The sequence below is a fragment of the Thermobia domestica genome, chromosome 4, assembly GCF_964235325.1.
Source record: "Thermobia domestica chromosome 4, izTheDome1.hap1.1, whole genome shotgun sequence".
Lineage (NCBI taxonomy): Eukaryota > Metazoa > Arthropoda > Insecta > Zygentoma > Lepismatidae > Thermobia > Thermobia domestica.
In genome coordinates this window covers 27,463,404-27,476,104 of record NC_137457.1, presented here as the reverse complement: position 1 = coordinate 27,476,104, position 12,701 = coordinate 27,463,404, and the positions used below count along the sequence as shown (strand labels likewise).

Genomic DNA, 12,701 nt, shown 5'->3' with positions numbered 1-12,701 from the left:
TGGTAGAGTTCCCGATGCACAATGCCGCGAGCAGTCCACCAAACACACAGGATGACTTTCTACTGGAGCAGTGCTGGCTTCCGACTGTTCATGGGATGCTAACCAATGATGACGGCGCCGTGGAGCTTCGTACAGGACCCACTTCTCGTTACATGTCAACACCCTGTCCAGATATGGCTCCTTCCTCAGACAAAACAGCAAAGAAACACAGGTGTCTGCGTGCGTTGCCTTCTGGTCCGAAGTCAAATCATGTGGGACTCATCGACCCAACTTGCAGTGCTTCCCAAGTTGACGGAGGTGCTGCTCAATGGTTTCTTCACTCACACTGAATTGTAATCCTTAGTCTTCGTCATGTGTTGCGTCTTCGAGTGTTTCGTCACCATCCTTAAACTTGTTAAACCATAGATGCACTGTCCGCGTCGGTCCGCGTAGTCACAACACCTTATCAAAGACCTGGCATATCTGCCGCACCGCTGCAGCAGCATTTGACCCCAGTTTGAACTCGTACAATATACACGCCCTTATGACGCTCTGTGGAGGTCTCATGTTCACTCTCTCCTTACGCAAATTGACAGTGTAACTGAACTGCCAAAACCAGGTAGTATGTTGGATATACCCACACCAACAACTGACCTTCGCCTTATCTAAACTCGCATTCAACTCACGGTGTGAGGGCTAATTGAACTCAGACCTCCACAAGAAACGACAGAAGTTTCTAGGTTACCTTTATAGTTTAAAAATGTTATCATCTGAATTAAAAGCTTACAATGTAACTTTAACAGTTACAAAATGCTATACCCAGTGTCTTCCAAAAGTTTCGTTGTTCATTTGTGTAGGAGTTTCGCCATTTGTCCGTGATCGAACCTTGATCCCGACATTTAGGTCTCTGGAAAAGAAGAATAATCTTTAGTGTCAATTATCTTGTCCCTTAGAAACATTCGTTGCTAATTTTGCCTTCTACTCAGGAGATCAGAGTTGAATTACCTTCGAAGCTCATTATTCAGATTTCAGGTTAAACTGTAGGCTCACTTTGCATATGAAGTCTGCAGAGGGGGCATATTCTCCCACAAAATCTTATGGTCCGGCCCTTGGGTTTAGTCTAGAACACCCCTTTGCTTCCTCCAAATAGGAATAGAAAAAAAATTAAAAACATTTCTGTTCTCAGGATGTACACAGATTGAAATTTGCATGCTTTATCCTATTTGGACAATTTTTAGGGTCATGCCTCCAGTCCCCCCTTTGTTTGTGCAAATGGAAAATGTTATACAGGGTGTTTCAAAAAACACGGACAACGTTTGGGAGGTGATTTCTGACACCAAGACATGACAAAAACTATACACTAACCTGGGTGCACAAATGCTTCCTTTCGGAGTTATAGGCCGCCGAAAACATAAAAACATGAACTTTAATGGTCCATAGCGTAACACTATAGGACCAACTTTAGTCGGGTCAAGACTTCACTTAGGAACTGTTATGTGTTCTATCCAAATATCCATTATATATTTTTACAGAGGTAATTGGCGAGTGCTTCAAATTATATGCCCGTTACCAAACTGCCTGTATTACAATTGCAGGATTCTGAAACATGTATTTTTGGATAGCCCACATATTATTTCCCAAGTGAAGTTTTGACCCGATTACGATAGGTTTCATAGTTTTGAATCCATGGATCTTTAAAGTTCATTTTTTCATGTTTTCTACAACCTATAAATCCGAAAGGAAGCATTTCTGCACTCAGGTTAGTCTATACTTTTCGTCTTATGTTGTAGTCAGGAATCACCTCCCAAGCGTTGTCGGTATTGTTTTGAAACGCCCTAAATATTTCACTTTTTATTGTAGGCTGAAGAGCTACGAATCTAGCAAGTTCCTTTCCAATTGTTCAACTCCTTCTAGACTAGACCCAAGAGCCGAACCCTTATCGGAATGAGAATATAGGAAGAAACAGGAGCAACCTAAAAATAAAAAAAAAATAAAATAAAAATAAAAAAAACACGATATCAGGGGCGAATCCAGGGGAAGTGATCATCCCTCCAGAAGAGGAAACTTTCTTATTTTATATTTAAATAAAGCCCATCCCGAAGTTTGGAGCTCTTAAAAGTAGCTCTAAGTGGCCTATTACATCCCACCGTTTCCCCACGAGTCCGTCCTGGATCCGCCCCTGCTGGGGATCGAACCAGGAATTTCACGTACCAAACATAAACGCTATACCACGAAGAAACAGTGTCCCCTTGTACTGAAAAGAGACATTAAACCAGAAAGAAATAATTTCAACAGTCCAAATTCTAATTATGTTTTCTTGATTACTGCAAAAAAACGGATAAAAATATTAATTATTTATTTTCTTACTTACAGATATGGAAGATAGAGAAAAAAGATGGAGTCTCGGAAGATCAAGATAATTTTGAAAACACAAACGTGAATTTGTGAAATAAAAGAACAAAAAAGCATCGGATATAGCTTTACGTATTTGATGTAAACTATTCTATACTTCTGTTATTCCGTTCTCACGATATTACTTCTTATTTTATATAAAATGTATTAAAAAGCACGTAAGTATAATCAAACCTACGAAACAAAAGTTTTCTTGTGATTCTTTTAAAACACTTTCTGATATAACAGTCTAATCACCAGAAAGAAAAATGTAACTCTAAAAAAATAATATATGTAAATCACAGAATTTACTTTGTGAATTTATGTCTGCAACATAGTCGGTGGAACATTTCACTATCAAGAAATGTGGTAGAGAAATAATTTTAGTGGAATTTATCTTCTGGTAATTGGATGAAAACGACAAAACAGGAAAGATATATTTGTTACAGTTATGTTCACTATCATTGTCAATTTATTCTTTAAGAAAAATATATATTTAAAATATTTTGTAATTGATTATAGTGAAAAAGATAAAGTTATTTAACTTAAAAAAAGTAAAATTTTTGTATAATATTGATATAACAGTCGTACTGTTCCTGTAATAAATTTTGTAATAACTTCTTCTATTACATGTTTCTTAATTTTTTTTAATGTTTTCCCTATAAACACCAATGGTCCTTTCAAAATCGCTACAGTAGATATTATCTTACACTTTCCTTGATTGCAGATCATCTTAAGAGTCTTCATCCCGGCGAAATTAAAATACCGCTAATTTTACATGAATTCTGTGATATCTTCAAATAGATAAAAGATAATCGAAATGTGGAACAAGAGCGCCCTAGACAATATCATTTTACATGAGAAACCGTTATCACGACTCACTTATCTGCTTTCGATTTCGAGCCATTTTGAAAATCGGCATTTATTTTCGCGTTTCTAAACAGCTCAAATCATAAAGGCACTAGGTGACTTGTGATAACGGTACCTCACGCAAAATGATATTGTCTAGGGCGCTCTTGTTCCATATTTCAATTATCTTTTTATCTATTTGAAGATATCACATAATTAGTGTAAAATTAGCGGTATTTTAATTTCGCCGGGATGAAGACTCTTAACGGGACATCTTCTAATTTAGTGAGTTATTCTCGTACTTTGGATCTTTCAACAATTGGACATGCATGAATGAATTAGCATTCTGTTTTCCGTGACATCAGCATTGATCCATTCTATCTGGGTTGCGATTTAAAAAGAAAAAAATCTTAAATTGAAGCATTCAACAAGAAAAGATTACTCTTAACTTGCAGACTTAATCTTGGATTAACGCGTTAGCTGCCAATGGTGAATTTTGTTGTTCACCGTTAGAGTGCCAAGCGTACTTACTTACATTATTCTTGTTTTGTTCATATTTTTTAAACATAATATTAATATTGAATCATAAAATAAGGCAAGGTATTGAATCCGCGTGCATAAAAGTTGGGGGTCCGATCGGACCTACGTGTGTATATTTTGTTTATAGGCAAGGGAATAAATTACACTTGAACTGGCAACTCTGTTAGAAAGTTATTTGTTTATTACTACATGTGCAGAAGTGAGAAGTGTAGATATATTCATCTTGCTTTTAGTGCTAATAAGTAATATCTTTGTGCAATGAAAAACGAAGAAATATGAGCAGAACTCGATCTCATTAGTAATAGCAGTGTAGTGATCTAGACTTTTCTGAAAATTCAGCAAATGACAGGGACACTGACATCTTGTGAAAATAAATTAGAATAAATAATGAATCCATTGTTAAACTTTTTAACACGTCACTGAAAAAGCAAAACATAGGTCCGATCGGGTCTACAAAAGCAACAAATGCTTGTTACTTGGTATTTAGCGCCCCTAGCGGCGTTAATAATAATCAATATCAAAGACCAAAACCTACATGTGTAATAAAAACACTACAGCTTATTAACAGTAGAGACAGGATTTTACAATACAAGTACTCTAACGTCAATTCGAAGAATTAGAAATTGTGGGTCCGATCGGACCTACTAAGAACATTTTTTAAGATCACTCCAGTTGGTCCGATTGGACCCACATGCAACTAACGTGTTAAGAAAGAAGTTGGTCAAGTGCTATATGTGGAGAATTAGACTGTATGGCTCAGAGACTTGGATATTAAGGAAGCTAGAGAAGAAATATTTAGAGCGCTTCGAAATGCTGTATTAGAGGAAAATGATGAAGATAAAATGGACAGAGAGAGAGAGTAACAAATGAGGACATTTTGAAACGGATAGGAGAGAGGAGGACGTTTCTAGCCAGTGTCATTCGTAGGAAGGCTAATCGGATTGGACACATTTTGCAAAGAAATTGTTTTTCTTCATATTGCCATAGAAATAAAGATGGAAGGAAAGCGAGGAATAGAAAGAACACAAGTGATGGATGATTTGAAAAATAGAAGAAAATATTGTTAGTTAAAAGAGGAAGCTGAAGATCGAGAAATGCGGAAGAAACATTTCCAAGTCCAAACCAAAAATTAAAATTGAAAATGAAAAAACCTCATTAATCACAGGACCTGCCGAAAGGCAGAATACTAAATAATAATAATAATAATAATAATAATAATAATAATAATAATAATAATAATAATAATAATAATAATAATAATAATAATAATAATAATAATAATAATAATAAACAGAATGAGGAGGAATTTCTAGTGCTACATTTAGTCTAATTTTGAGAGTACAGTAAGGAATACTAAGAACTATGACTACAGGTGCTGCCCATAAGACGAGACGGAGAGAGAAATGAAGTTTTCTCGTCTCGTCTCGTCTCGATTCAAGACGGATGATTTCTCATTTGGCCCTCATTCTCGAAAAACTTTTCTTGCCTAGTCCCGTTCTGTAAAGTGGTTTTATGATACAATTTGTACCATACGGATGTTTTCTGGAACTTTGCGTTATAACTCTCCTATTTGAGCTATTTCGTCCTGTTTTTTCTTCCTTTTTTCAAGCTTATAGGCATTGTAGAACGTGTTAGGTATGGTTTCACGTCTTTCTACTTTAAGACATAGCAGGTGATGACGTCATAAATTTAAAAAATATATTTTCTTTTGTTAGGCCTATTTTCATAAGTTTTTGGTGGGCTTACTTTTACACCTAGAATATTGAAATTTTGCACAAACATTTAGTCCACCGAGTAGTATTTATCAGATTGTTTTACAGATCTCTGCGTTAGCACGGAGGGTGCAGAGGGGAAAAGGGGTTTAAAAAGGGATATTTTGTTACCAAAAAATAACTTTTTCGCTATTTTTACGACTCAGATGCATGATAGAGACATGTGAATGGTACCGTCTGAAAGGCAGTTTTATTCTGAAGAGAATGGTGGGCGAACCATGATCCTAGGGTAATTAGGAATGTCTCAGGAAATTTTTACCTGAGAGTCTTTTGCGGTAATTTGGGGCATTGTGTGGATTATTGATAAATATTTTCCTGAACTTACTATTCAATGTAGAAGCTTGAAGTATGGTACACACATTCAGTTCACCAAGTAGTATTTATCAGATTTTTTTCAGATCTCTATCTTCACACAGGGCCGTTTCAGAGAGGGCCCAAAGTGTGACAAAAAAAATTCCCCGGAAATTTCCCCTTTCCCCATAATTTTTCTCTCTTCTGGTATTTGGTATGGGCATGTAAGTAGTACCATTTGAAAGCCTGCTCTATTCTGAAGAGAATGGGATATGAACCATGAGCCTAGAATAAATAGTGACGATGCAGTAACTGTTTGACTGAAAGTCTAAAAAATACCCCAAAAATCCAAGATCTTAAAAAGGCTATAGCAACATAGACCCGTCATTTAGAAATTGAAGTGCTTGTCTCTGATAAACTTTATGTATAAAAGTTCATAATCAGGATTCAACTATAGAGGATATCGAGCTTATTTGAGTATAATAAGAAAAAAATATCTTTTTCTGAAAACTAGTGCAACAAGCAATGTAACTCATATGACATCAAAGTATTAACAAATTATCAAGATACATTATATCAAAGAACTGAAGTCCTACTATAAAACCGAAAGTAAAAATGGCAGAACATTCATCTTACCAAAAGCACCGGGCTATTTGAGTCATTACTGTATTCTATTTGCATTTTATTTTTCTTTTAAAAGAAAGGCCTTATCCGTTGGCAATAATGTGAACAGACTTTGGGGAAAATTGCTAAAATTCAGCTTAAACTATACAAGAAACTATGTAGATTCTGTATTCCAAAAGCAAATTGTTCTAAAATGGATGGAACATAGTTAAAAATCACGAAACACGAATATTAAAGGAAGTGGAAAATGAATGAAACAAGAATTTTAGGAATGATCCAAAACAATGCATCAAAAGATTGTGATCTTGGCCAATAACCAGTTTTTGGATTAGGGATCACAAAATTTTTGAACGGCCTCTAAATTGAATTTTCATATTTTCTACGGAGTAAGCACATCATACTGAGTTAAGTGATAGTTTGAGTTAGGCTACACTATATACTGTTCTCTAGATATAAGGCGTACAAGAAAATTTTTTACTGAAGTATATTCGATATTTTGACCTCCCAAAAAATTAAGTTCTCTCTCTATATATATAACTCAAAAACTATAACAAGGAGATAGATAATTGAAAGCTTATAGCAAAGACATAAGGAAGAACATATAAACGATGTACAGCACGTAAGGTAAATATGAAGAGAACATTGTCAAAAGTCAGGTTGTTTGAGTAAAATCAATTATAATAATAAAGTGAAAAACACCATGATAACTATAATTAGGAGTCACCATTTAACTGAAACAAGTTGTTAATATTTAGATGTCGTGTACTATTAGTATTATTCTTTTTACATTTATTTATTTATTATCAGACTTCCAAAGATTTCTTTTTATATAAGTTAAAGATCGTGCGTTATGATACATGACTCCCAGTTATGTTTCAGTTTAATTAAAGTAGAAATGTGAAGAAAGGAAAATATGAAGTGAAGAGGAAGATAAGGAAGGGAGAGGAAGAAGGAGAAGAGAAAAAGAAGAAAATGAAAGAATTAGAATGACTAATTGGAAAAAAGTCTATCTCAGGAGAGTAGTAGATAAAAGAAAATAATACGAAGGAAGGATTTCCAATAATCTATGGTAGAAATGGAATAAGGTATAAGAGGGAGGATAAGAAGAAGTAGAGAAGAAAGAAAAGTACGGAATAATCACTGAAATATAGTTGAGAACCTGATAATATGTTGCATGTATGTTGTATTCCGGTTAAATTTCATAGGAATTAAGGTTATACTCGTTGCAATCTGACACATGTCAACCCATACGACTCTGACCTGGATCCAAGTAAATACACAAGTTGGATTTACTCGAACCCAGCCCAGATGGTGCGAAATGTTAATTTGATTACGGTAATTATTTTTTTCAACCTGAGTTTATCCATTCAGTAAATGCATACTTTTCATTCAACAGTTGAACTATTCTTGGAGATTACCAGGAAAAAAAAAATCAAACTGAAATGTTGCATCATCAATAGGTACTTCAAGTCCTCCAAGATTCTCAGAAGTTAATGGGTATTGTCACTAGTTTATTCGCTTGCCCTCGCTTGCGTCGAAGAGCAAATGCTGGTTAATAACAGAAGGATTTAAGTTCTCCATAAATTATGCCATGCATCAACAACTATAGTTTCTCATAATCCCATCATAGGTCAATAAGTGGCCACGTGATCATACTAATATTTGAAAGCGATTTACCCAAGCTGGACCACCCAATTTTTATATTCACATTCTAAGAACAATTACCAATTATTGATTTAACAATAGGGAATGTACCCTCCCAAATTTAAGATTGGTGCACAAATATACCTATGTCTTATGAAAGGTAATGAACCCTGTACTCATATGAGGTAACAAAGCCGTATCAAAGAAATAAAATAGGTCAATAACTTTCGAAATTTGAATATTTGGCCATAAGGGGGACGCCAACATTTACAATGGGTTCTAGAGAACGTTTACCGAATTTTGTTATTTGGTAATTCCCAACTTTAAGAAATGGTCCTATTTACCCAACAAAATTTAAAAAGTGAGCATCAAAGTATAAGGGAAATGAGTCCCTGAATCCCTGTACACATTCATCCTTATCAAAGGATTCGATTACTTCCAAAATTTACATTTTTTGACAATTTTTACCCATGAAAGTCAACGAAATTTATACTGATATTTGTTATTGTCATGTACCGGTATACCAAATTGGGCAAATTTTTAAACTGTAAGGGGTGGGCCAATGTATCCCTTCTAAATTTTCAATGTATCTATATCTTAAGAGAATAGACCTCTGAATACGCCCATATAACCATATAAGGTAATAAAACTTCATCAAAGGGGAGTCAATAACCTCCAAAATTTGATTTTTGGCAATTTTTAACCGTAAAAGGGAACGAAATGGACCACCCAAATTTATAGTAATAAATATTAGAGTCCTATACTATTACACCGAATTTTTAAAATGGACAATTTCCAAAATTTAAGGTGAGCCAATGTACCTTTCCCAAATTTCAAAAAGGGTGCACCATTGTACATTTGTCTTAAGAAATAGAATAGACCCCTATATATGCCCATATAACCATATTAGGTAATAAGACCTCATCAAATGGGGCCAATAACCTCCAAAATTTGAATTTTTGGCAATTTCTTGCCCATAAAAGGGAACATATGGAACCCCAACACTGATAGAGGTACATACTCTGGTCCTAGACTACCATACCAAATTTTTAAATTGGACAACTTCCAAAATTTAAGAGGTGGGCCAATGTACCCCTTCCAAATTTTAAGAATGATGCACCAATGTACCTATGTCTTATGATAAGGAATGGACCCCTATGTATGCTTATATAACCATATAAGCTAATAGAACCTCATCAAAGGGAATAAATTAGGCCAAAAACCGAACACGTGGTATGACGTATTGCTTAACGACGTGGACCACCCAAATTTATAGTGGTATTTATTAGGGTCCTAAACTATTATACCAAATGTTTAAATTTTGCAATTTCCAAATTTTAGGGGGTGGGCCAAGGTACTCCAGCCAAAATTTTAAATGGGTGCACTAAGGTACCCATGTCTTATGAAAGAGAATGGATCCATGTGCATGGCCATATAACTATATAAGATAATAAGACCTCATCAAAGGGGAAGGTTAAAAACCTCCGAAATTTGATTTTTTGGCAATTTTTTACCCATAAAAGGGAACAAGATGGACTCCCAATACTGATAGAGGTACTTACCCTGGTCCTAGACTACCATACCAAATTTTTAGATTTGGTAATTTCTAAAATTTACGGGGGTGGTCGTATGTACTCCTGCCAAAATTTAGGGGGTAGGCCAAGGTACCCCTGCCAAAATCTAGAGGTGGTAGTCCTAGGTACCCCTAGGTCATTAACCCCGGGCCAAGGGCATTGGGAAATGTACCCATCCTAAATTTGAAGATCCTTGACTCATTCGCACCAACACTGGGGCATGGGGGCCCCTACATTGAATAACCAAGAGTGCGATAGGGTAACCCCCTTACTACTGATATGCAGTTGCTAATGTATGTTGAACCAGATTGGGAACGTTCGAAGCTAGTTAAGTTAGTTGTAATTCCACAGTTTCCGCATAGATGGCACTATTAAGCGTACCGGCACTTCCGTTACTCATTTTTGTTTTCTCTTGCAAAACTATTTTTTATATATATATAGAAAATAAAATGTCATGCATTGTAAGGTTAAAGATTGAAATTCGACGTGTCGTCTGCGAAATCCAAGTGGAATCTTGTCAGGCAGTCCTAGTGAATTTCACGAACAGAGTTATTGCATACTATAGCACGGCCAATAAGAGATGGTCTCTGACGTTTCTTACCAAATGCGGTGGGACATTGCAGCCCCTACTTTGATACCAGTGTTACCAACCACGATCACTCTGTCTTATACCGTTAATTAAATTGCCACTACAGTTGCACCGAAAAAAGCTTGACACGCGAGTAGTGGCAATGTCACTGCGAGCTGTCAGGGACGTTCTCTTACTGGACGCACTATAGCACAGTAGAGGAGGATATATACCCGACATCATTCACCATACCTGAAATCTGAATGTGTGACGAACATGTTTCTGAAGTCCGTTAGTATATTTTGAACAAATAAAGTACATATGGAAAGTGTAACAAGCTTTGTACCCGACGTTACAGATAAAATTGTCCAAACGATACCTTTTTACCAGGAAGTAATGTACTCTTTCCGATATTTCCACTGAAAATGAACAATTCTATATTCGGGGTCATCTATGCCAAGGACAACCAATATGTTTCAATTGGTGCTAATGTGAAACGTAACTAAAAGTACAACTCTGAGCAAAAATCTTCGAAACTTGTTGTAGCAATATTTGGCTCCATCTATTTGCATTTTCATTACTTAAATTATATATTATAAACAACAAATCATGCAGAAACAGTACTGAAATAACGTTTTTTACTAGCTTTGTAATTAGCTTGTTTCCATTAAATAGCAAAAAAGGGTTCGAACTTCAAAGGAACGGACGTGAGCATGTCATCCGGACATCTGAATTAAATCTAGTCCGTTCGATAAACATAACAAAAATATGTTTATGCACAAAAAGTTAGGTGCCATGTAGGCCCGTATCCAGGGAGGGTCTACGGGGTCCGGACCCCCCTACATTTTTGCTGGTACAACTAAAATTTTCACGGTAGGCTTGCAAACGACCTATGATATGGTGATGCACTATCATATGGTTGGATCGGGCACCCCTAACTTCAGCCCCCCCTACATTTTTGGGCTGGCTACGGCCCTGGTGCCATGGACAAAGGAGTAACTTCCTGAAGAACATTAACTCCGTTAATAAAAAGAAAATTATATACTCGTAGTGAAATAGCTATTGCATCAACACTGTTCATTGGAAAGTAATAGCTTATAGCTCATTCTCTTCAGTACGAAACAAGCTTTACAGAGGTACTATGTATTGTGGCCCATAACATACTTAAACAGGGAAAATTGGGAGAATGTCGGGAAAATTCCCTCAAGAAATCCCTCCCATCAACTTTCGGAAATTATTTTACGAGGAAAGAAATGTGTGTACCAAATTTTGTATTGATAAACGGAATAGATATGAGGGAAAACCTTGTATACTAATACACGCTTCCCCCTATACATATTCTGTCTAACAATACACACATTTCTTATCAGGCCCGTATCCAGGGTGTCTAGGGGGGCCGGGTCCCGCTAAATTTTTGCTGGCCCCTAAAATTTTCACGGTCCGCTTGCAAATGAATTATAATATGGTGATCAATTATAATATGGTTGGATCGGGCCCCCCTAACTTCAGCCGGGCCTCCCCTTACATTTTTAGGATGGCTACTGGTCTGTTTCTTATCCCCTATAGTATTTTCCCGACATTCTCTGTTGCATGTACAAGTACGTTATGGACCCCAATACATAGCACCTCTGGAAATCTTGTTTCATGCTGAAGAGAATGAACTATAAACCATGACTTTCCAATGAACAGTGTTGATGCAATAGCTACTTCACTGTGAGTCTATGATTTTCTTTATACTAACAGGGTAAATGGGCCCCAGAGACTTACTCTTTGTTCATGGCACCTAATATTTTGTGCATGAACATAACTTTGTTATGTTTATCGAATGGAATAGGTTTGATTCGAATGTCCGGATGACAGTTCATGTCTGTTCCTTGTTAAATTTGAGCACTGGCGTACTCAAGCGGAGGCTCGGTGTATTAATTTTCTTGAGTAAAATGCAAAAATAAACATTTATCACATTGACATGTGTACACTTGAAATTACATGAACTCAGGAGTCTGTATCCCCCATTGCATTTCTGCGCACGCCACTGGATTCTAGGTCGCTTTTTAGGTTTTATTTGCAGACATATCTTTAATAGAGAAAAAATAATTATTCCGTGGATAGGTCTATTGCTCTGTCGCAGAAGTTAGGACGTAGTTTTGCAACAGATAGCGCGAGTTCAGTTTTACCCGTCCAAACTGCTTGAGTTTCGGAAGTGTTATACGGTGTAGAATGATTCGATAGATGGCAGAGTAATAACTGTAAGCCATATCGAGAAGCGTTAACATAGAACCGATATAGTGCCCGAAGAATAGGTTGCATCTGAAATGTTAACCCTATATTCAAATTGGAAATAGTTGAAATTAGAATATCAGAGGATAATTAAATTTTTCAGGGGGTGCTCATATTCGAGTGAATACAGTATTTAAAATATTTTTACTTTTTGAACAGTGCTTCTGTTTTAATGGGGGAGCAATAAGTCAA

General features: G+C 36.1%; 1 protein-coding gene across 1 annotated transcript in view; it reads left to right on the top strand.

Annotated features, from left to right (window-relative positions):
- LOC145683793 (uncharacterized) overlaps positions 1-2,647 on the top strand; it is a 44,583-nt gene extending 41,936 nt beyond the window's left edge. The window contains exon 4 of the mRNA XM_081755375.1: positions 2,353-2,647. Coding sequence (XP_081611501.1) covers positions 2,353-2,365 — 13 coding nt within the window. The 3' untranslated portion in view covers positions 2,366-2,647. The remainder of the gene's footprint in view (positions 1-2,352) is intronic.
- Positions 2,648-12,701: the final 10,054 nt, after the last annotated feature.